Source organism: Carassius gibelio, chromosome A22, assembly GCF_023724105.1.
Source record: "Carassius gibelio isolate Cgi1373 ecotype wild population from Czech Republic chromosome A22, carGib1.2-hapl.c, whole genome shotgun sequence".
Classification (NCBI taxonomy): Eukaryota; Metazoa; Chordata; class Actinopteri; order Cypriniformes; family Cyprinidae; genus Carassius; species Carassius gibelio.
In genome coordinates this window covers 2,569,913-2,594,831 of record NC_068392.1, presented here as the reverse complement: position 1 = coordinate 2,594,831, position 24,919 = coordinate 2,569,913, and the positions used below count along the sequence as shown (strand labels likewise).

The 24,919-nt window shown below is 34.6% G+C and overlaps 4 protein-coding genes across 10 annotated transcripts in view; 2 read left to right on the top strand and 2 right to left on the bottom strand.

Annotated features, from left to right (window-relative positions):
• The window catches only part of LOC127942800 (mitochondrial import inner membrane translocase subunit TIM44), a 6,106-nt gene extending 4,760 nt beyond the window's left edge, over positions 1 to 1,346 (bottom strand). Inside the window, exons 1-5 of the mRNA XM_052538761.1 lie at positions 1,247 to 1,346; positions 760 to 852; positions 513 to 686; positions 341 to 421; positions 1 to 86 (exon numbers count right to left, since the gene is read on the bottom strand). The exon at positions 1 to 86 is cut by the window's left edge and continues 64 nt beyond it. Coding sequence (XP_052394721.1) covers positions 1 to 86; positions 341 to 421; positions 513 to 686; positions 760 to 852; positions 1,247 to 1,276 — 464 coding nt within the window. The 5' untranslated portion in view covers positions 1,277 to 1,346. The remainder of the gene's footprint in view (positions 87 to 340; positions 422 to 512; positions 687 to 759; positions 853 to 1,246) is intronic.
• A 281-nt stretch (positions 1,347 to 1,627) lies between these two features.
• LOC127942796 (TIR domain-containing adapter molecule 1) lies at positions 1,628 to 5,207 on the bottom strand. The gene is made up of 2 exons (XM_052538757.1): positions 4,942 to 5,207; positions 1,628 to 4,037 (listed from the first exon to the last, which is right to left on the bottom strand). The coding sequence occupies exon 2, from the start codon at positions 3,927 to 3,929 to the stop codon at positions 2,193 to 2,195; it is 1,737 nt and encodes a 578-aa protein (XP_052394717.1). The 5' UTR covers positions 3,930 to 4,037; positions 4,942 to 5,207; the 3' UTR covers positions 1,628 to 2,192.
• A 488-nt stretch (positions 5,208 to 5,695) lies between these two features.
• On the top strand, positions 5,696 to 20,739 carry LOC127942794 (E3 ubiquitin-protein ligase UHRF1-like). 3 transcript variants are annotated; one of them, XM_052538753.1, is made up of 18 exons: positions 5,696 to 5,868; positions 7,185 to 7,343; positions 7,423 to 7,585; positions 7,944 to 8,192; positions 9,294 to 9,442; positions 10,616 to 10,831; positions 11,088 to 11,203; positions 11,309 to 11,495; positions 13,589 to 13,712; positions 13,799 to 13,906; positions 16,198 to 16,302; positions 16,382 to 16,488; positions 17,712 to 17,874; positions 18,298 to 18,435; positions 18,528 to 18,645; positions 19,172 to 19,323; positions 19,403 to 19,501; positions 20,497 to 20,739. In XM_052538753.1, exons 3-18 carry the CDS (start codon positions 7,433 to 7,435, stop codon positions 20,644 to 20,646), a joined length of 2,334 nt encoding a protein of 777 aa, XP_052394713.1. In that variant the 5' UTR covers positions 5,696 to 5,868; positions 7,185 to 7,343; positions 7,423 to 7,432; the 3' UTR covers positions 20,647 to 20,739. The 3 variants fall into 3 exon arrangements, with proteins under 3 accessions (XP_052394713.1, XP_052394712.1, XP_052394711.1); XM_052538752.1 differs by lacking the exon at positions 7,185 to 7,343 and having other exon boundaries at positions 5,698 to 5,868; XM_052538751.1 differs by lacking the exons at positions 5,696 to 5,868; positions 7,185 to 7,343 and adding an exon at positions 6,438 to 6,575.
• Positions 20,740 to 24,254: 3,515 nt separating this feature from the next.
• The window catches only part of LOC127942793 (lysine-specific demethylase 4B), a 53,897-nt gene continuing 53,232 nt past the window's right edge, over positions 24,255 to 24,919 (top strand). For all 5 annotated transcript variants that reach the window (XM_052538750.1, XM_052538747.1, XM_052538748.1 and 2 more), the window contains exon 1: positions 24,255 to 24,392. The gene's annotated coding sequence lies outside the window, so the exon portion shown is untranslated. The remainder of the gene's footprint in view (positions 24,393 to 24,919) is intronic.

Below are 24,919 nucleotides of genomic sequence, written 5' to 3'. Positions count from 1 at the left end.
GCCGAATGTTTGGCTGTTTTAGTTGCTTCCTCCATGCCTTCTTTGATTTTCTTTCCGATGTCCGAACGGCCGACTTCTCCCAAACCCTAATTTTTAAATGTATTATAAACATAATGCTTTGCAGAATGATACAATAACCTAATAACACATTGAAAGACAACAACATTGATCAGTTTTGAAAATCACTGCAGTTTAAGACAAGACACCCCGGATGAATAGGGTACAAATTTAGGTTAATATTTAAGAGATATCACCATACTTCCCCACTTGATTGATAACATTAAGAATCAACTATGTGACTACTATTTTGCACATGAAAATCTGCGTTAATTCCACGTACCTCCTTCACCGTCTCCGATATCGTCCCGAGTGTTTTCTTCAACACTTCAGAAGTTTTAACTGTTTCGGACTCGATGGTTTTCTGGAAGACACCAACAAGAAAACACAATTTCAAAAATCAAGAAATGAATTGTTTGGCTGTTTTAGAAATACATTAGACATAAAAGTAGTACATATTTCCTCCTGGCTTGCTTAAGGGCTTCCGATTCCTCTAGTTTTCTGGCCTCCTCGCGAAACTTCTTGATGTTCTCCTTCATCTCCTTGTTCTTGCTCAGCTCCTGCTTGAGATTGTCCATAAACTCTCCCAGAAAGCCCTTCCGACCACCGCTGGAGGACATAAACCTCGCCTGCACATCACATGCATGTTAAAAAAACCTGTAAAATCACACTTTTCACTAAAAATGAATGGAAAACACTCACCTGTGCCATAGCGATCCTGTACACATGAGCTCTGTCGTATAATGATGCATACTGACGAGCGAATAAAAGTGCAGAACTTTTCCTGACACACACCTGAGGACAAAAACATTCATAATAATACAGTATTTCCATAATTATGAATGGTAGTATAAGATAAACATGCTCTGATGTCACTTACAAACAAAATATAACACATACATACAACCAATTTCTGCTCAGTATTTATTTTATGATTTGTACTCAAGTAATGTGATTTAAGAGCTTTGCCTGTTTTGTTATTACATTATTTAATGTTCCATAAAGGCTAGAATCATGTTTCATAGGCATGACTAATCAATCTAATCACATTTCTGCATTTAAACATGCACGGTTCTGGTGAACCAACCGCGTGCTCGTGCTGCTGTAATCGTGAACACTGTGTTTAGGATGCACATATTAATAGCACTGTTGACAAACGCTTAAAACACGCTTAAAATGAGAAACTCACTTGGTAACACTGACACAAGGAGGCTGCCATCTTGGAAACGCTGCAAGTGACCTGTTTGGCTGGTGACCTTGTGACGCATTTCAGGGGGAGGAGCAGCCGCAGGTAGCAGCCAATGAACAGACGCCTGCTCTCCGACGTCACACGAAGTATGTTTTGGCCTTTGACATTTTATATGCTGGTTTGTTTTCATAAATCGTTTATTTAAACAATTCGTTTTCTTAATCGTTATATTTTATATGAAGATATATTTCTTAATATTTCTAATTCTTATTTCTTAAAAAAAAGTTTTGTCAAAGTTAATTTATTATTATGACCGAAATAGGTTGTCATTCCACAAATACATATTTTAAATGTTCATATAAAAATCCACTAAACACATAATTTATTTTTATACAAGCTTATTGTTTATTCAGAACTTAAGAAATTCCCCACAGTAATTACATAATAATTTAGCATAGTTTGTCACAAGAGAACATTACCATAAATCACACAAAAAAATGTAAACATTTTCCATGCTGGCATATGATTTGATTTATTTTACTAAAAAAAACAACCTTTTACCTCACAGTAACACCGTTTTGCTCTTAGTTGACGTGTCTTTCTTTATCAACTTTATAATCTTTAAAGCAAAAATGTACTGTAATAACCATATGAATTATGTTGAACATGGAAATTAAGCTTAGACTCAAAAAAAAAAAAAAGACCAATAATCCACCATAAAACATACCGACAGCCCTAATGTTGAATTAATACAATGATATGGAACACTATTTCTTGTACTTTTCGGTAGTTGTAGTCAATCATCACCCATTCTCCAAACCCCGCCCCCTAAAAACACATCAGGCAACCAGATGTAAGCAAACCGGATTTGCTTAATCAAGTTTTCTTTTCAGAAACACATGTGATTTCTCACAACACCTGTTTTAGTGATAAAACACTTTAAACATCAGGTTAAAGAATCAAACTCATTGGGTGAGTTTTTAGCATGGTCGATATTCATGGTTGAGTGATTTCCGATCATAACGTTTTGAGCGTTCTCGATATGGATGCACGACGGTTGCTGCTGCTGCTGCTGCTGCTGGCATGCGCCATGGTGCATCGTCCCGTGAGGCGGAGGTGAATGCATCGGTGCAGATGTCGGATAAAACATGTTATTTTGCTGCATTTTGCTTTCTAGTTTCATCCGTGCTAATCGTTCCTCGTGTTTCCGAAGCTCCGCTTTTATGGCGTTCTCCTCTTGTTGTCTCTTCTGTTCTTCGACTAGTTTCTTACAGTGCTGTTTACTCTTCCAAACCTTTTTTTGTAATGCCACTTTTTCTCGTGCGATGGCCTTTTGGGCGTTGCGTTCGAACATTCTGCTGCTTTCATCGAGAGGAACCTTCGTCTTAAGCACCAACGGAAAACTTTTGCGCGACAAACAGTTATTGCGAGGTAACAGCGGAATTACAGAGTTCATTTTGTGGTGGTTTTCCAGCGAATTCACGATCGCCGAATCTGCGCTGGTTGCGCTGAGGTTGGAGTTGAAGTTCTGGGTTAGCAGCAGCAGCGTGTATGCCGAATTCTCAATGGCGTCCTCCATACATCGCAACGTTGACTTCCCAGGTTGCGCGAATTCATCTGAAAATGTTGCGCCGACTCCACGGATGATACTCTCAAGTTTATTTCTGAGTCTTTCCGCCTCGTCTGCATCTTCAGGTTCGTGTAGGATCACAAAGTCGTAAAACATTTCTTCCACGTCGCTTTGGCTCGGTTCTAGAGAGCGAAAACTGTCAAGTTGAGATGACGGTTTGTGATCTGTAGCGTTTAGTGGCTGAGCTCGAAGTTTGTCACCATCGTTTGGGGTGGACGAAAAATCGAGATTCGTGTTTTTGGATGTCACAAGTTGGGAGCTTGATTTGTCGTCTAAAGACTGCTTCGACTTTGTCGTGCAATTGACTTCCTCTGTTGGTAGCTGGTCCTTTGCACAAATATTAGTTGATCTATTATCATGATGTCGTAGTTGGTCTTGGCTTGCTGTAGTTTCGCAATCTGTTGGCGTCCGTAGACTCATCGGCTTTGATTGGTCCATACTGGATTCTTTAGCTCCTGGCAAGCTAATTTCGAGACTATAGCATGAACTTAATTGCTGAGATGATGGATGGCTTTCGTGTCGCTCTAGAGAAGTCAAATTGTACGTTTCAGTAGGAAGTTCGGTGTTGGATTCGTTGATAATGTCAGGCCCGCAGACTTGCTTTACTTCCTCCTCGAGGTATAAAGATGGCAAACCAGCCGCTCTGCTCGACGCAAGAGCCTCGCAGTATGCTTGATCTCGTAACGATTTGTCGCACAATCTCTCCTGCACCAAAATGGCAAAAATTCTGGCGATATCCAATAATGTATTGGCGTCTGTTGACTTAAAGCCACCAATGTGGCTACTGTTGACACGTTCTCCATGCAATCTGACCATTTCGGCCAAGTATTTTCCAATGCTGCTGTCGCTGTTAGCCGTTAGCTTAGTGTGCGCATCTCCAATCCTCTTAAGGAGAATCAAGCACATGGCATTCACCAATTCCTCGGCCCGACTGCGCTCCATTTTTAACGTCAGACTGAGCCATCGTTCCGGCCCAGCCTGGGAAAGGATCTCAAATGCCTTGGCCAGATTTGCAAATCCTTGATTCATAAGCTCTACTCCACCATCTGCCATTGTTTATGCAGATTCAGATGATCATACGTGAATATGTGCGCTCACATTACATGTTCAAGCCATTCCAATCAATGTGAAGTCACTTAGATGAGATTGAGCTTCTGAATGCTGAAAGAAAAAGTGAAAGTTATGAGACGATTACAATTTTTAAATATTAATATTCCCCCAGCTAACAAAAATATAAAGATTTCATATGCAAAAAAAACACTTTTTAATTGTATTTTCCTTTAATCCCCCGAAGAATATATCACAGGTTCAAACTCCTCTTAAAACGTTATTTCTGTATGTTCTCCGAAAGTTTATTTTTAAATGTTATAAGCAGACGTTAAGGAAACATTTCATATTATCAACTTGTGAACATTACGGAAAACATTACTATTGGATGTTTTCTAAACGTTCAAAATACAATTTAGTTTTAAACGTTTTTTAAAAGTTCTTGGTTATGTTAACATTAAGAGAACCGTTTTATCATTTTGTAATTTCAGATGTTCTCTAAACGTTCAAAACGTCCCGTTATTTCAATGTTTTAAAAACGTTTTATGCAAACGTTAAGGGAACGTTTGGTTTTAGAATTTTGCGAACATTACGGAAACGTTACTTTTGAACGTTCTTTGAAGCAAGTGGCAATATTTAAAAACATCAGACCAATATGTTTTATAAAAAAAATATGCTTTAATGTTTTTGTGCTAACGTTTTGCGAACATTATTAGCAGAACCTTGAACGAGCGTTATATATTAACTTTTGTTCATAACTTCGAGAGAACCTTGCCACAACGTTACAATTTACGTTCTGAAAACGTTCCCTGTTATCTGGGATCGCTGACTAGATCATAAATGGTGTATAAATAATCAAATGGATTTCTGATGTATTCATCGACTCTTTTCTTTAAAGAGCGAAGTCTAAAATGACCGTCATACGTCACGTTTGACCAAATAACGTATAAATATGTACTACGTCATTCATATGTATCTTATAAACATTACAAAGAAGCATAAAAAACGTGTGTCTTACCTTTGTTATAGTTCTGCATTCATCCAAAAGCAGGAACTGAGAAACAGAAACATACGTTGAGAGCTTCACAGCACACACGGTAAATTATAAGCAAAAGACCGATTGTCCGACATAAAGACGCTGTTTTGGGGTTGTTTTGTATCTCAAACATTAAGTGACACATGGGTGTTTCCAAAGACTGAATGGTTACATTTCGCGTTCTCTTGTAAATGCGGAAGAAGTTATACTTTGTGGACTTCTGTAGGGCTCAATTTGACCAGAGGATGGCAGTAGGAATGTTTTTTATTATTTAGGCTATTTATTTATCACAGTACCAAACTTTCAAATAAAAAACGAACATTGTAATCACGAATAAACAATAATAATAAAAATTAAAAATAACCGTGGCTTTTCCACATGTGATTTAAATGGCCACATATATATAATAATTATTAATTCTAAGATAATTCTAAATTGTTTACGTGTTGATCACTTGATGTTCAATATATATTTAAATATTTTATTTTACTTACATTTAGTAAACACATGTTAATTATATATATATTTATTAAAAATAAGTGATTCTTTTAGCGTGTGCTTTTATTATTTAATTTCCCGCCAGATTTCGCGAGATTACAGCGGAGCCGAGCATGTGCAACAACGAGAGCAGGGTTTCGCGCGCTGAGCCTAAACTCCGGCAACGCGCGTAAGTGACGCGCGCCCCGACCAATCAGCGAGCGGCTCGGAACTCCGCTCCTCCAATCAGCGGCGCGCCGTGCCCGCGGCGGGAGGGGAACACGTTGTTGAACACACTTTTATTGATTCGAGCCCTAGGTTTAGTGTGTTTCTCTGCGGGGTTGAACTGTAACAAAAGTGCAACGTTTTTACACTTTTAGCACTTTGATTGAATTAAAATCACGTCTTCTGTTCCCAAGAGGAAGTTTACAGGTAAAGATCCAGTTTCGGTTTTTATTTAAAGTTATTGTTTATGAAACCGTGCGAACGCGCCTTATTTTACTGTATAAATATTAATAAACTTGTATATTTATCGTGTGCATGTTAATATTTATATAATTTAAAGTGTAATATTTATATAATATTTAGTGCTTTTTACACGTTCCTGTATTTGACTTTCTGTCTTTGTCTTACATGTCTTTTTGAATGTATTTATATTGGACAAATACCCTGAAGTAGGAATTCTGAATGGGTCTGTGCTACTTAAACTCATTATATGTAATTTAAAATAATAAATTATTAGTATTTCCACTCGTCTTCAATTTGTCGTAGTTTATATTTGTAATTTTAAGAGTTTTTGATTCAAGACCACCCACGTCATGACCAGCGCACAACCTTTAAATCATTCCCGTTTGAAGTGACTGATTCCTACCAATAAACCTCAAGTAGACTCATTTCTGAAGGTCAAGACTCATTCCAGCTTCCTGTTGTTGGTTTAAAGTCGTCAACACAAAGACTGATGTTATTTCACCCACTGCAGTGCCATTGAGTGACGTTAGGGGTGTATTTCCGCCAATAGCAGGCTTGGTTTGAAGAGCTGAGATGTAAACAATTAAAAAAAAACTCTATTATACACTATTTCGCCTGTAGGAATGGCGAATAAGAAACTGAATCTTGACGGGTAGCATGGTGAAATCATGGTTTGTACCAGTCTTGTTTGGGCATCTTGGTAAAACCACGTATTTTGGGCATGCACTATGGTAATACCATGTTTTTCTGGCATGTAGCTCGGTAATACCATGTTTTTCTGGCTTGTAGCCTGGCAATGCCATGTTTTTGGGGCACATACTTTGGTAAAACCACATTTTGGGCATGCACCATGGTAATACCATGTTTATCTGGCATGTAGTTTGGTGATATCATGTACTTGGGCATGTGTCCTGGTAATACCATGTTGTTGTTGTTGTTTTTTGCCATGTACTTTGGTAATAGCATGTTTTATGGGCATAAACCATTGTAAAGCTGTGTTTTTTGGGTATGTACCATAGCAAGACCAAATTTATTTTTAGGCATATACCTTGGTAAAGCCATGCTTTACATTAGTGTTCTTTAGCATATGTTTGTAATACCATTGTAATCATTTAGTCTCATTATATACACATACTCCATATTCGGACATTCATGGAAAACTTGTAAATTGGAAAACTAATGGAAAATATTGGTCAAATGGTGTTGAAATGAAAGTATCTTGGGTTTTACCATTCGGTAGCATCGCTGTATCATGCTAATGCGTGACTTTTTTTGTAAAGGTAACACAGCTCTACATAAATTCGTGAAGAAAGAGATTGCTTTAAAGCAGCTTCTCAGAGTATCAACCCTAAAAGTGCCGGAGGAGACGAATGAGGAAAAAGCTGCCCGTGTTGCTCACGTCACTGTGAAACGAACACCTTTTTCCTGCTCGTTTGAAGGTCTTGGCTCGGAGCCATTGTCTGAACTATAAAAAGCAAGGCGGGAAACGATCTCACTCGCTGACGTCGCTCGTTGCAGGTTTGCCGCCATGTGGATCCAGGTGCGCACAATGGATGGCAAGGAGACCCATCGGGTCGACTCTCTGTCCAAGCTCACCAAAGTGGACGAGCTTCGCATGAAGATCGCCGAGCTCTTCACCATCGAACCCCAGAGGCAGCGACTCTTTTACAGGGGCAAACAGGTTCAAAAACCATTTTACTTCTTTAATGTGGGCAGGGATTGGTTTTATCTGGCTTAAAGGGGTCTGGCTTACCCAAAAATTAAAATTCTGTCATTTACTCACCCTCATGTCAATCCAAACCCGAACGAGTTGCTTTATGTTGAACATAGAAGAAGATATTTTGAAGATTGCTGATAATCAAACAGTTGGTAGTTACCATTGACTTCCACAGTAGAAAAAAAACATTGATTGCAAACAGTGGTCAAAATATCATCTTTTTATTTTTGGGTGACCTATATCTTTAAATTGATGAGGTGATTAAAAAATGAACCAGTGTTTTTTGTGTTTGTTGTTATAAGGTTCTCTTTGTCATTGATAGATGGAAGACGGTCACACGCTCTTCGATTATAACGTCGGGTTAAACGACATCGTGCAGCTTCTAGTGCGTCAGGCACCGCTGCCGAAGGACAAAGAGGCCGAGCTGTCCGACTCCGACTCCGGCTGCGGATCGGCCCAGAGCGAGTCGGATAAGAGCTCCACGCACGGCGAGAGCGACAGCCAGAGCGCTGGGACCTCGGGACAGACCGACGCACCAGACCTCATCCACCCTGGCTTTGGCTTTTACAAGGTGTCACATCTGACTTAAATTTTCATAAATCAATTATATAAACTAATCATACATTTTTCTACAAATCCTGTCATACGTGCACAAACTGACAGTCACCACTTATAAGCTACTACTAAATATTGTAGAAACATAATTTTCTGTAAAGTTGCTTTGTAATGATTTGTATTGTAAAAAGCGCTATACAAATAAACTTGAATTGAACTTTAATTCCACTATAAACATCTCGTTTTGATTATATAATAAACAAGTTCATTTTTAATTAGCTTCTAGCTTTTATATAATATTTTAAAAATGTTTTGTTTGTAATATTTATATATATTAAAGATATTTAAATTTTGTAATATTTTTTTTTTGTTACGTTAGGCTCTTAAATCTTTTCTCGATTGTTAAATTTGTAAAACCATTTATTTTGTAATTTTTTTTTGCATGAACTAATTGTAAAATCACTTTGTGACAAATTGTTGCGTTCAGTGAGCATATTATAAATTGTTGATTCCACTATTAACGTCTTGTTTCGTTTTGACGTTTTTCTTGCTAAGTTTCTCTTGTATTTTAAATCAATTACAAACGTAATATTTAAATGCTGTAATGAACAAACTTTGTTTCTTTTTTTGGGATAGTCAATGTTTTTTTTGTTAAATCTAAAGATTAGATATTTATACAATTAAATTTTCACTTTGTAAAATGAAATTCATTTTAATTGTTTTATAGTAAAGTTTTGTTTATTTACAGTATATTTAGCAGACGCTTTTATCCAAAGTGATTCAGTATTTAAATATTTTAAAGATATTTAAAGTATTTTGTTACACTAGGCTCTAAAATAATTTCTAAATTGTAATTTGTGTAAATCATTCATAAAGCGTTTGTAAAATCGTTCTGATGTATCCAAACTAATGTTTAATATTTGTTAGTCACTTTTTACACAAGTTGTTTTGTTCGCTTAAAAAAAAAAAAAAAGGCAAATGTGACAACTTGCATAAAATGACTCTTAACTTAATACATTTGATTTCGATCGATTTGCATTATATCGATTCCACTTCAAATGTCTCGCTGGCTTTTCCCCATCAGATAGTAAATGTAATTTCTTAATTTTTTTTCCAGATAAATGAGTTTGTGGATGCTCGAGACCTAAACATGGGTGCCTGGTTTGAGGCGCAGATCATCAATGTGACAAAAGCAACAAAGTCTTCGGATGAAGACGTAGGCACTGATGGAGAAGAGGAGATCATTTATCACGTCAAATACGAAGAGTGAGTTTAAATGTTTAGTTACTGTACATATCACATGAATCCTGACTGTGAATCTTCTCCTCCGATGCAAAAGAATCATGCATAATAATGGCAAGAAATGTCTTTTATATCGAGTCCTTGTGAGCTGAATGCAAAAACACATATACAATGTAATTTACAACATCAACATTGAGAGAATCTTTCTGCAAGTTAAATAGATTTTATAATGTAACTATACCCAAATTAATCTGAATCAAAAATCTTAAATGAATCACTGCGTCATGAATCAGTCCAAGTTGACTCTTTTCCCGCCATTGAATTGAGTTTTTATTGAGTTAAACACTCAGAGTGCCAATACACATCTTCTGTATGAGTACAAACCTCCCACACCAACAAAAACACAAGAACAGGAATAAAAAAAAACAAAAAAAACAAGCTATCTCGTATGTAAACGGATGCATATGAAAAAATTATACGATCATTAGCAGTAGACAGCATATAAATGAAAAATGCATAATGTTATGGAATAAAATGACTGTGCAAGCTTTGGAGGTGATGGAAGGGATTTACTGGATTTATGCTTTGATAATCATACTGAATATTATCCAGATGTATTTTTTGATAAAAATGTGATTTTTCTCACTTTTTTTGTTCAATTATACATTTTTATGAAACCTACCTATATTCAAGTGTTGATAAAGGAATGCTTTAAACTAGAATATATATTTTTTTGTTTTGTTTAGAAGTAGAGGCTTTGATCTTTATTGGTATGTTGCATATTCAGATATTCATACAGCAAAATATACTGTAGGCCATCAAATTTTTGTGAAAATCATCAAAATTGTTGACCACTTATGTTGGCGGGGAAAGATTCATTTTCAGTAAGATGTTTTTATGGCCTAATTTTAATGTTGAATCGACTTGAGCTTTTAAGTTTACTAACAACAGACATGTGTGACTTTGTTTTTCCAAACCCACTGAAATGATCTACAAAATACAGGGTTTTTCCCTCCAAATTTGAACTGATTTTATCATGTTGAACACCTGGATTCATCATTGAGCGCTTCATGCACCTGTTACCACCTCCAAGTTTCAGTCTTTCCTTTCATCTGCATCTTAAACCGTTCATCACAGACAGTCTGTTTGATCATCCCACGCCAGTGACTGTTAATCGCGTGGGTTTGCTCTGTGCAGTTACCCTGAGAATGGCGTGGTGCAGCTGCACGGGAAAGATGTCCGTCCGCGAGCGCGCACCGTCTACCAATGGCACCAGCTGGAGCCGGGCATGATCGTGATGGTGAACTACAACCCTGATGAGCCCAAGGAGCGCGGCTACTGGTATGACGCCGAGATCCAGAGGACGAGGGAGAAGCGCACCCAACGTGAGGTTTACGGCAAGATCCTGCTCGGGTAGGCCAACATTTAGACTTTTAAAGGGATATTTCAACTAAAAGACAAATCTCTAATTTACTCAATCCTCCAGTTGTTCCAAATGAGCTTCTCTATTCTGTTGAACACAAAAGAAGATATTTTGAGAATTGTTGGTTACCAAACAGGTTACCAATTGTTGGTTACCAAACAATTGCAGTGTGTAAAATTTGCCGTTGAGAAAATAAGATATTTAAATGTCTTGCTGTTCGTTTTTATTAATTAACATTTTCTACAGAGATGCTGGTGATTCTCTCAATGACTGTCGCATCATGTTCGTAACCGAAATCTACAAGATCGAGGAGCCGGGAAGTTTGGAGGGTCCAGGGGCCTCTTCTGACAGCCCTCTCAAGAGTGAGTCTGACTTTGTGTCGTTTCTAACCAACATTTACATTTTGCAGTATTCTGACTCCGTATGTTGAGCGCAAACTATAAGGTACCTCGTTTTTGTTAAATCAGGGTCAAATGGACCCGAGTGCAAGGTCTGTAAAGACGACCCGAAGAAGAACTGCCGCATATGCAACTGTCACGTTTGTGGCGTGAAGCAGGATCCCGACAAACAGCTGTTGTGCGACGAATGCGACATGGCTTTTCACATGTACTGCCTGAACCCGCCCCTCTCCACCATCCCAGAAGACGAGGACTGGTAAACAAGCTTATCTTATAGTTTTGTCCAAAGCAACGACAAATCAACACTTGAGGGATTTGAACCAACAGCCTTCTGGTGACGTCAAAAAACACAAAGTTTCTCAAATTTATCTATGAACTTATGTATTTTAATTGTATAATGAAGAAAGTTTGCTATAGTTAACTTTTTTTGGTACCGTTTTGTTTACAGTATTTAAAAATATTAAAGATATTTAAACAATTACATAGGTTAGTGTAACAATCTTTAATATAATTTGTAAATTGCAGAATTTGTGTAATTCATTCTGAATCTGATGAAGACTGGTAAATTAATTCTCTGTTAAAATGACTAATTGGTCATTTAATACATCCTTCCAAAGTAACAAAATTGACTCGAGGGACATTGTCAACAACCTTCAGGTGACAAAGTTTCTCAAATGTATCTACAAACTTAAATATTTGAATTTGATCCTGAAAGTTTGTTATAGTTGACATTTTCCATAAACCTTTTTTTTTTTTTTTTTTTTTTGAAGATTAAGTATGTTTAAGGTCTTTAAAACAATTATATAGCTTAGTGTAACCATCTCTAATATCATTGTAAATTGTACAATTTCTTTGAATCGCTTGAAAAAAACATTCTTCTGACGAAGACTGGTAAATTAGTTCTTCGTCACTAATTACTCATTTTATACATTTTTCCAAAATAACAATAAATTGACTCTTGAGGGATTTGAACCAACAACCTTCTGGTGACAAAGTTTCTCAATATTATCTTCAAACTTAAATATTTGAATTGTATGATAAAGTTTGTTATAGTAAACATTTTCTGTACAATTTTTTTTTCTACAATATTTTAAAATATTAAAGCTATTTAAAACAATTACATAGGTTCGTGTAACAATTTTTAATATGATTTGTAAATCGCTGAATTTGTGTAAATCTGTCACTAATTGCTCGTTTAATACATTCTTCCAAAGTGGCAATAAATTGACTCTAAAAGGATTCGAACCAACAACAAAATTGTTAGCTTAAGCTCTGTTTTCATGCTAAATTGGTCTCTTTAGCTACAAACTTAAATTTAAAACTTTCAATTGTATCAAAGTGGACTACAGCAAACTTTTTCTTCATTGTACATAGATAAGACTTTGCATAGATTTGTTAGACTAGGCTCTAAAATGGAATAAATAAAATTGTACAAAGTGTTTGTAAAAACATTTTCGGAACAAGGACTAGTAAACAAGTTCTGCATCACTAATTACTCATAATTTATTGAATATGTTCATCCAAAGCAACAATAAATACTCTTTAGGGATTTTAAACAACTGTCGAAATCAAACTTGTTAGCTTTAGCTGTGGTTTCATGCTTAAAGTTTGTGTAAATGTATCTACAAACGTAATTGTTATAATTGTAAAATGAAGAAAATGTATTTGTTAACGCTTATAAAGTTGTTTGCACAATATTTAAATATATTTGCAATAATTATGTTAAACTAAGTTTTAAAATTCACGTTCATATTATAATTGCAGATTTCTCCGTAATCAGTTAATTACTCATCATTTATCCAATATATTTATCCAAAGCAACAAAAAATCGACATTTGCGGGACTTGAACCAAAAAACTTCTGCCAAAATCAAACAACTGTTAGCTTTAGCTCTTGTTTTCATGTTTGCAACGGTTCTCAAATTTATCTACCAACTTAATTTAATTATTTAATGAAGAAAGACAACTTTATGCAATATTTAAATATTAAGTATTTAAAACTATTTGGTGTAACTATCATTTGTAAATTGATGAATTTAAAAAAACACCAATAAAGTGTTCATAAAACAAAACTATTCTTGTTACGATTTCTTCACTTATTACTTGTCTTTTATCTTATACGTTCATTCAAAGCAACATTAAATCAACGTTTTAAATCAAATTTGAACCAATAATCTTCTGGCAAAATAAATGTGCAAAATGTTTGTAAAAAAAAAAAAAAAGAAAAGAAAAGTTTTTGCCTTCATTTAATTGCTCATTAAGCCATTGTGCAAATTGTTTGACCAAATTAAGCATAAAAAATAAATACATTTAAACCTGTCGATTCCACCATACATGTCTTTTTTCGCAGGTATTGTCCTGAATGCCGTAACGATGCCAGCGAAGTTGTTCTAGCAGGAGAGAAGCTGAAGGAAAGCAAGAAGAAGGCCAAGATGGCGTCGGCGAGCTCGTCCAGTCAGAGAGACTGGGGGAAGGTGTGTTTCAGACGGACGAATGCTCAAACACAGGGGTGGGATGGGTTCACATGAAGCGTTTATGGAACTGGTGTTGTGTTTTGCAGGGTATGGCATGTGTCGGCCGCACTAAACAGTGCACCATCGTTCCCTCCAACCATTACGGCCCTGTTCCTGGAGTCCCAGTGGGAACGCTGTGGAAATTCAGAGTACAGGTGGGCATCTCTTATCCACTCGAGTTTATCCTGTTTATGGTCACAAACCTCAGAAAGGATGTGACCCTGGACCCTGTAAATTGAGATTTATACATGACATGAAAGCTGAATAAATCATCTTTCCATTGATGTTTGGTTTGTTATGAGGACGATATTTGGCCGAGGAGATGCAACTGTTTGAAAATGGAATCTGAGGGAGCAAAAAAATAAATATAAAACACTGAGAAAGTTGCCTTTGAAGTTGTACTAATCCAAACTTAAGTTTTGATGTATTTATGATAGGAAATTCACAATATATCTTCATGTAACATGATCTTAATTTAATATCCTAATGATTTTTGGCATAAAAGAAAAATCTAGAATTTAATGTATTTTTGACTATTTCTACAAATATAGAAGAGACTTAAAACTGGTTTTGTGCTCCAGGGTCATGTTATTTTTTTTTCCACTTATAGCTTCCATTTATTATTTTAATAATGGAGTAAAAATAGTCAATTTATACAGGGCTCGACATTAAGCTTTGACATGTTCTTGTCCGCCTTTGTGAAGGACAATATTTTCCTATCCTGATTAAATGTACGTGTCTCCATTTACGTCAAATTCTTAAATTTGATGAGGTCCTATTATGCTCTTTTACAAGGTCTTGATTTTATTTTTCGTGGGGTGTACTAGAACATGCTATCATACTCGGTTGTTCAGAAACACATAATTTTTTCACATTTTACATTATTACAACAACGGAAAATATGCGTTGTAGTTTTTGTAAAGTGGAGCAAAAATTATCAATAATGTCTAAAATGTAAGTCCGTTAGTTGTATAAACTCTATCACATTTGCATTCGTGCTGAATGTCTGGAAAACATGAGTCTTAGTCGTGTGATTTTTACATATGTTATATAGAATATTTATCTTATTTTATTTTTTATAGTGTTGATTTCTCTGTGAGCTGCACGAGCCTCAACTGACTCGACCTTGATACTGTCAATACATAATCTGTTATTAGTCACCGTTTACACTGAAAATAATAAATTCTGAATCATTCGGCCAAAGTTTCGGTGCTGCCCTAGTTATTGTTTGTTATTAAAATTTTAATCCGGTTTTTTGTCTGGTCGGGCAAATACAATTCCTTCACTTGCCCCTTCACAAAATCCACTTGGACAAGCGTTAATGTCGAGGCTATATACATGTATATGTATGTATGTGTGTGTTAATATATAGGTTTAAAGTGTTCTGCAAAGTTCCCCTTTCTGTTAAGCACATTTTATTTGACTGTCCAGCTTTTAATGTACAGAGAAAGCTCTTTTTGCAATCAAGATGCAATAAATGTTTTTTCAGTTTTTTAGAATTTAAAAATTTTGTCAGGAAAACTTTTAGAATTTTTATCACGTTAATGGAAAAAAATCTTGTGTGTTTATTTTTTATAAATTGTTTTTGTTTGTTCGCTAGTTTTTATTGCATTTATTTTTTTTAAATGATATTTGCCACAAAAATAGCCTTTGATATACACAAAGGAAATTATATATATATATATATATATATATATATATATATATATATATATATATGTGTATATATGTGTATATATATATATATATATATATATATATATATATATATGTATGTGTATATATATATATGTATGTGTATGTATGTATGTGTGTGTATGTGTATATATATATATGTGTATGTATGTGTGTGTATATTTGTGTAAGTCAGTTTCAATTATTAGTACTAGTTTTAAGTATTTTATTTAAAAAAAGAATTAAATGTTTTTAATTATAATTTCCATTATTAGTTAAATAATGGAATACAACTATTAAATAATACAAAATAAAATGTCAAATGTTTTTTCTATCTTATCTAAAAGATGCATTTTTACAAAATTCACAATTAGCTTTAATTTATTAATTTACTAATCATTTATTATACAATTCAAGTTTAGTTTATAAAGATGTTTGTTACAAATTTCTGTAAAATTACCAAGCTAATCGTTTATTTGATCACCGTTTTATCAAATGTAAATGATGCTACATATTTAATATAGTTACAACTTTTACACAGACTTTATTTTTTAATTCGCAAATGTACTTATTTGAATGTTCACTTATTTAAAACGATATAGACTTAAATGTCTCTTAAGTCTCTTAAGTTCTCTAACGCAGCACTAATAATTCAGTAGTTAAACATTGAAAATGTTTGCATTAGTCTGTCAAAAGGTGAGTGTGAGTCCTGTTTTTTCCTGATTGTCCTGAATGGAGATGAACGTGATCTTGTTGTGTTTCTGATGCTCAGGTGAGTGAGTCTGGCATTCACAGGCCTCACGTCGCTGGGATTCATGGCAGAAGTAATGACGGCGCTTACTCACTGGTTCTTGCAGGAGGATATGAAGACGATGTGGTACGTCTGTAGATTCTCGCCCCAAACTGTCCTTTGAGAAGTTCTTCGTCTGTTCACTTGTGACTCTTGTCTTTATCAGGACGATGGTAAGGAGTTCACCTACACGGGCTCCGGGGGTCGTGACCTCTCAGGAAACAAGCGGACGGCGGAGCAGTCCTGCGATCAGAAGCTCACCAACATGAACAGGTGCGAGAGAGCAGCCGAAAAACTTACGAGATTCGATGATAAACCAGTGTTCAGATAGAAATGCAATATAAAATCTGGATTAGTAATAGTGATAGTTATTTTACACTGAACAATGCAAGACAATGAAAAATTATTTTTTATAATTAATAATGAACACCATTTTAATTAATTAATTTTTTTAAATTGATATTTTCCATTATTTTTGTCAAAGACTTCGGTAAGTCTTCGTACCAAGTCGGTACCAAAACTAAAAATTATAACGTTACCGTGCCAGGTTTTCTTAAAGGGATACTCCACCCCAGAATGAAAATTTTGTCATTAATCACTTACCCCCATGTCGGTCCAATCCCATTATAGCTTTGTTCGTCTTCGGGACACAATTTAAGATATTTTGGATGAAAACCGGGAGGCTTGTGACTCCCATTGACTGCCAAGTAAATAACAATGTCAAGGTTATTATTATTATTTTTTATAAATCATAGATACCCTAAAAAGTACTTGTTTTATTATAAAATTTATTATAAATTATACAATTTAGATTGTTTAATTATAGTTTTCATTATTATTAGTTTATATAAATTATTAAATTATTAGTTTAATAGTTAATAATACTAGATTTTTGATCATGGAAAACCCTAAAAAGTATTCGTTTTATTATTAAAAAGGATAAACAAGTAAAAATAAGTTTTAACATTTAATAACGGACACAATTAATTGAATTATAACTTTAATAATGTATCAAAGTTCAATATTCAGATTATTATTTTTTATTATATTACAGTGATATACACTGAACCGAAGAAAATAATTTGTTATAAAGTAATTAGAAAAAACAAACACTTGAACTGAATTCTTTTATATTGTATAAAACATTCACATTTATTTATTTTTACCATCATTAATATGATTGTTATTTAACCTATTTTATTATATTCATAGTCTGAGTGACGCAAACTAAGGTTAGACACATTTGAAAATGCAGTAAGATCTCATCCAAATGAAGCGTGTTTTTAACACATTTAATAACGTAGTTGGATCATGGCTTTTAAATCGTGCGGAATTATTAGTAAATATAGTGCTTTATACAAAGCTGCTTTTTAGAAATAATCTGGAAAATAAGTGTTAAAGATTTAATGAATATTGCATCAAAAGTGGACAAAAATTGGATAGATTTTGTGTGCATTCTCCTGTTTTTAAGTCTTTATAGTTGTTGTTGTTTGCAGGGCTCTTGCTCTGAACTGCAACGCAGCGGTGAACGAGAAGGAAGGAGCCGAGGCCAAAGACTGGAAGGCTGGGAAACCCGTGAGAGTCGTGCGCAGCTCTAAAGGACGCAAACACAGCAAGTTCTGTCCTGAAGACGGCAACCGATACGACGGCATTTACAAGGCGAGCGATTCCTGGTGTTTTGAGCATGATGGGTTTTCACAGGGTGTCTGTGTGTATTAAACCGCTCTTAAAGCCTTAATGCACCCTTCCACAGATTAAACAATTTTAAAAGGTCTTAAATCAGAGCAGGAAGTTTTTTAAATTTACATTTTGCACTGCAAAAAAAACATCTCATTTATTTTTTTTAAACTAAAACAAACATTAAAATTGATCAGCAAATAAAAACTAATTCAGATTTTTAATAATCTATAATATTGTAATACTGTAATAAGTTTTTAGCTTTGAGGTGTTGCTAATAACTCATTTGGACAACATGATGGATTCTGTAACTTATTCCTTATCATCTTTAGTTGGTCTTAAAAGGGTCTTTTAAAGTCTTAAATAATACTGCAGAAACCCTTAACTAATCAGTGTGTTTATTAGGTGGTTAAGTACTGGCCAGAGAAAGGCAAGTCCGGCTTCCTCGTTTGGAGATATTTGCTGAAACGCAACGATGATGAACCTGCTCCATGGACCCGTGACGGAAAAGAGCGCGTTAAGAAACTGGGTCTCAGCATGCAGGTAAAGTCTGCCTGATTTCACTCACATTTCACACCTAAATAGTTATTTCCTCACGAGATCTGTCTGCTAATCCTCATTCCCCTGTGCTTCAGTATCCAGAAGGTTATCTGGAAGCCGTGGCTGCGAAAGAGAAGGAGAAAGAGAACAAAAACGACGAAGACGTTGAGGAAACGCCCACCAAAGGCAAGAGGAAGAGGAAATCCCAAACCGGTAGGTGAAAACATCTTAGTTTGATAAAGAGTAGGGATGCACAATATATCGGCCACCATATCGGTATCGGTCGATAAATGCTCAAATTTCTGTTATCAGTATTGGCCCGGTAAGAAAATTTGTCCGATATCTTAAAGGCGATAAATAATGCATTATTTCCTTCAGAAACACTTGACTTGAGACGACTTGTTTGCACTATTAATGCATTATTTTATTTTTGTAAGACTTTTTATGATGAAATTTGGTAATGGGAGAGTGAAACTATTTTTTTAAATGTACACTGTTCAAACTAGGCTGCTTTGGGATGTGGCTTTTAATGATGAGACCTTTTTTATAATCGGGCTCTTAGAAAGTACATAAAAATTTGGATATAGGTTTATCGGCCAACTTATCGGTTATCGGCTTTCAAATAAAAATATCGGTAATCGGTATCGGCCAAAATTTTATATCGGTGGATCCCTAATAAAGACTAAACACAATGACAACTCCGGGTTATGTCTGTAAGCCTCACTTTTCTCTAACGTAGTGGATGAAAAGAGCTCTCCGGCCAAAAGCACGCCTAAGAAGATGAAAGTGGAGGCCTACAAACTGAGCAAAGAGCAGAAGTCCTTGATCAAAGAGGACGAGCTCAACAAGAAGCTGTGGGATGAAGCCATGCAGTCTCTCAACCTCGGACCTGTACGTACACACCAGAGTCTTGTGATTTAAGGTGCTTTCTGAGGATGATTGTCGGTATAATGTGTTTGTCGCACTTTAGCGCTTCATCAACAAAGTGGAGGAGGTTTTCCTATGCATCTGCTGCCAAGAAGTCGTCTTCCAGCCCATCACCACAGAATGCCAACACAACGTCTGCAGGGTAAGAGAAGAAACCACAAACAAACTTGTGTTATATTGCAACAATGGACTTAAGAGTGGACTATAGAAAGCTATTCAGTTTTCCTTTGAATGCATGGAATTCCTTGAAATTCTGAATAAATACATAAAATACATGTATTTCAGTTGCCTTTTATTTAGTCATTAATCTAAATTTAAGTTTATTTACATGCATTATTAATTAAAATACAATTTATTTTAAATGTACTTTGTATTTTAGTTCTTCATTTTAATCATAGTTTTGTTGGTCATTTTTAATTTTGCTTTAAAGTTGCATTTTAGCTGCTAATTTTTAAATTATATTTAGTTTCACATAATTTAACGTATTTTAGTTTTAATTGTGCTTTATAAATTCTTTAACTATACTCCATCTTATTTATTTAAATTTTCTTTAGTAAACGTTATATTTTAGCTATTATATAAAATGTAATTATACTATATTTCAATCACTTTTTATGTATAGTATTTAAATAAACTTTCGTAGTTTAGTTATTTTAATGAATTTATTTTAATTGTACTTAACATTTTAGTTGTGTAAAAAAATATATATTTTATTTATTATTACTGTTTAAGTAATTTTTATATACTGTTATTTTATTTTTATACTATTTTAATATGTATTTATTTTGATCCTAATTATATTTTGGTTTTAATTGTACCATTTTAATATTTAAATTATACTTTTTGTTATTTTTTTTGTCATTTCATCACAGGCCTGTAAAAAAAAAAAAAAAGTAATATAAATTAAATTCAAAATTAAAATAATTTATTTTAATTTCAAAATGTGAGTGCGATCTCTGAAATGTATAAAAACTGAAAATTTGCTTGATGTTGTACTTCTATCACTATCACATTAGCATCAAAATAAATATGTCTGCTTTTGGGGTTTATGACAACAAATGAGGGTTTCAGATCTTCATTACATATGTGCTAGTTTGTAAGTTTATGAATAAGACATTAATGATTTTCTTCTTGCAGGAATGCCTTCAGCGGTCTTTCAAAGCAGAGGTCTACACCTGTCCGGCTTGCCGACACGATTTGGGCAAAAACTACCAAATGACGGTGAACAAATCTCTCCAAGCCATTCTCACCCAGCTCTTCCCCGGATACAGCAGCGGGCGGTGTTGACACTGATATCGGTGGGACAGAATTCAACGAATGAAACATGGATTTAATTTTTTTTATATATTTAACAAATACATCAGGTTTTTTTAAGATCGATGGAAACGCCTCTACCTTTATTGAACACCGCTACTTGATTTGGCCCTGTTTGGTGATTTGCCTCTATCTAGCCACTCGACTTCTATACGTTGTTGTTGTTATTTCTTCCGAATTGTGATCATCTTATTTACGAGTAAAATTATTCTAGTTGTGTTTTAGCTAGAGCCACTTCAATTGACGTATCATTGCCTCCTTGTACCCATCACCAGCACAATGAACCATAGCTATGCACAATTAAAATGTACAGTTAAAAATGAGATGATTTATACGAAAACGCTGGCTTTAGAATCCCGTTTAAAATGATTCCATTGCTTTATAAAAGCATTTTACATTTTACTGTTCCATCATTACCGCTAACGGAATTCAACGGACGTCAATATCCCAATTTTATTTTTTTTTTGCCATTTGATGTTAACAAGCTTTTGAACAAATGTTATTTAGGATGGTGCTGTAGCAGTAGCATTTTACCATTGTTAGCATTAACTACATTTAAATGAACTATCTATGCACCATTATGTTCAATTTTATCACAAGCGGTAATTTGTCATTACGATGATTTATCCAAAAGCAATGGCTCTAGAATCCTGTTAAAACGGTCCCATTGCGTTATGATCAGTGCTATGATGTTTGATATTTGTACCACCGTTTATGCTAACTAAATGTAGATGAAATTAGCTATGCACTATTTTTATAACTTTTTCACCATACATGTTTACAAACTTTTGTGCAAATGTTAAGCTCTGTAAGTGCCGTAGCAGTTCGTTAGCGTTAACTAAATTCAATTGAACTAGCTATGAGCGGTTACAATTTTGGCTAATGTTTTTTTGCAAGCAATAATTTGAGATTGATGCTTTGTTAATTCTGTTAAAATGATCCAGTTGTGCATGATCTCTGCATTTGACGTTTTTACTGTACCTTCGTTAGTGCTAACAAAGTTTAAACAAACTTTACTGTTTGATTTTCGCAACACTAATATCCCAACAGGTTTTTCCATCCTTTGTCGTTAACAAGCCTTCATATTAACATCCATGAGTTTAAGTTGCTGTAACAGTAATGTTTTTACTGTACCATTGTTAACTAAATTTAAATGAACTAGCTATGCACTATGAAGATGTTTGCAACATTAATCTTTCAATTTTATTTTGGCCAGCGGTTTTTTTTGTCATGATCATAACAAACCTTTGTGCAAATGCTATTAAGATCCGTGAATTTAAGGTTTTGTAGCTTTACTGGCGCACATTTTTTTTACAATTTGGCTTTATTAAATATTTTATCGTACTGTCTTTATTGGTAGCTAACTATATTTAATCTAGAAATTGATTTTATTGGTAACAAACTAATTTTTATTTAAAAATTTATTCATTTGAACCTATTTGTAATTTACATGGTCAAAAAACAATTAATGAACTAGCTATGCACTATGAAGATGTTTGCAACGTTAATTTTTCAACTTTTTTTTTCCAGCAGTTTTTTGTCATTTATGATGTTAAGAAGCTTTTTGTATTAAAATCCGTGAATTTAAGGTTTTGTAGCTTTACTAGCGCACAAACCGCTTACATTTTGACTATTTAATCTTTTATCGTACTGTCTTTATTGGTAACTAACTAAATTTAATCTAAAAATAGATTTGTTTTAACCTAATAGTAATTTCCGTAAAAAGTCAAAATGTACATGAACTAGCTATGCACTATAAAGCTGTTTGCAACATTAATCGTTCTTTTTTGGCCAGCAGTTTTTCGTCATTCATGATGTTAACAAGCCTTTTTAAAAAATGCTATTAAAATCCGTGAATTTAAGGTGCTGTAGCTTTACTAGCGCACAAAATTTACATTTTGGCTTTATTTAATCGTGTATAGAACTGTCTTTATTGGTAATTATCTAAATTTAATCCAAAAATTATTAATTTTAACCTAGTAGTAATTTACGTAAAAACTCAGCGTGCATTGAAATATTTTTTTTTTCATCCATTTTGATAAGTTTGACTAAATTAATAACCTCTGAAATTAATAGATATTATCCCTGTATTTTCAGTTTTGTTTATTTGCTTCGCTGTTTAACTGCTGTATGTGCTTTAGAAAAGGTGTTTTTTTTTTTTTTTTTTTTCACTAACTTCTGCCGTTACGCAAACAGTGGTCATGCGTATAAAACCAGCCCGCGATCTGCATTTCAGGTGATGTTTTAAATCGATCCCGGAACAGGTTTTAAGCGTTCCTGCTCTGCCTTGACTTGTTGAAGGTTTGAGGTAAATCATTGAAGCGTTTTCCGCACAAACGCCAACAGTTTCTCATTCAGGAAGTATTTAATTGCATTGTCTTTTTCGCCTGTTGACGTTCTTTGCTTTTTGTGAGTTATAGAATTTGCTAAATAAAATGCCTAAGGCTGCAGATAATTACTTATTTTGTTTCCTTAGCTATACCTCAATTATTTCTAATATTTGAATAGACTGGAGCTGTATATTCTCAAATTTTAAATTGTATATTTTTAGCACTTGTATTTTGCGTTTTTATGTAGTGTTTGGTGCATAGCTATTTTCTTGCACTGGGGTGAGTGATATATTTTTCAATAAACTGCATTGAACTTTTATATAAAGTAAAACCTGTGTGTCCTTTCTTACTTGTAAAATGCTCTATGCGTATATCCACTTTATTTTGGAATAAAAAGCCAGCAGGTTAGCCGCTATAGACCTTATAATGGTTCAAAAAAAAACAAATGCGCAACCTTCTTTAGAATTGAACTTTTGGGTTTGCCTAAGTTTTATGGTGTAGCTGCTGTTGAAGAGAAATTTGTGGATTTATTTTTCAAATGAGTACGACCTTACCTTTTATACTGTGGAAATACAACGTGAAGGGGCGGGGCTTGAGAAGGGGCGAGTCTAAATAGCGCACCGTGATCGTTATAATTAATAGAAATACTATTTTGGCACAATTAAGCAAAATAATCGACCGTTTTTTATTTAGAAATATAACTTCTATACACACAGAATGAGGAGGGTACCTCTAAATGTATTTTTAAGATTTAAGGGAGTTAAGTTTTACTCATAGCAAAGATTTGATAAGTTATTCTAAAGCTACGATTAAATTTGATAACCCGAAGGCCTTTTTATGAAACCATTATATCTCTTAAACCACATAGACGTTTTCTTCCTTCAAAGCTAAATTTAATTCTGAAAGAAAAACTAGATGTATAAAAAGATGGTTAGATGGTCTGCTATTTTTGTGTATGTGTTCATTGAACATATTTCCACGTCGTTTAAATTTAAGCTTTTCTTATATCTGTAACGTATTTAGCTGAAAACATGCCTAAAACGGGAAGAATCTGGGATATAAACCATATATGGCATATTCCATCTAATGCTGACGTAGAATCAAGTATGTCATACCGGAAAAAAACACTACTATTACGTGATTTCCGTGATCGTATAATGCACAAACTTAACGCGAAAGGACGGTTGAGCTGTCAATCGAACGCGCCAGCCAATGGGAGGTTACGCTTTGGTACGATCCAGCCAATCACTGTACACGTCTCGCTGCAGTGGGCGGAGATGTGGCCCAGCGCTGCCGTAACACTAACGAGCCTTAGGAATCCCCCCCAAAAAAGGACAGAATCTTGAAGAAAACAACGAAAAAGGAGCAAAAAACGAACCAGAGCAGGAGGTAAAGCGATGTATACGATCTATATAGCGCTTTAGGGTCGAGTTCGCGGACACTGGAAGGGATTTTATCGTTATTGTGGATATTCGAGAGCAGCTGTGTTGATATGCTTGTCAAATCAGCAGCTGATACGCTCCTAGTGAGAAATATTAGCACACTAAAGCATTTGTATGTGAATACAGGTGTGCATTCGATGCAAAAGTCACCGTGTGCGATGTATATGCATTGCTTTAATAGTTTCGCTTGTGATTTTTCATGCATTTCGCTTTAGTAGCCATGATGCATTCTGCTGTAGGCTGCACACATAAACAAAGAGGCCATTTAAACCTCCATCTCTCATGCTGTTTGAACTTGAGCTGATCACCAGGAGTTTGACATGCATTTTGCATCGATTGGTTATTTCTTTGATGCATGAATGCTCTTTATGGTTAAGCATCAAGCATAGTGTTAATATTCAACAAACTACAAAGTTTTAAGCTATGAAGACATACTTGAGATGAATTTTGCGTATAGTTGCTGATTATTTATTG

Bases quoted from the DNA above. Each gene is read 5' to 3' on its own strand.
- LOC127942796 (XM_052538757.1), bottom strand. From the start codon at position 3,929: ATGGCAGATGGTGGAGTAGAGCTTATGAATCAAGGATTTGCAAATCTG.
- LOC127942794 (XM_052538751.1), top strand. The intron at 13,907-16,197 runs GTGGGCATCTCT...TCTGATGCTCAG, and splicing joins TGTGGAAATTCAGAGTACAG to GTGAGTGAGTCTGGCATTCA. The intron at 19,324-19,402 runs GTACGTACACAC...GTCGCACTTTAG, and splicing joins AGTCTCTCAACCTCGGACCT to CGCTTCATCAACAAAGTGGA.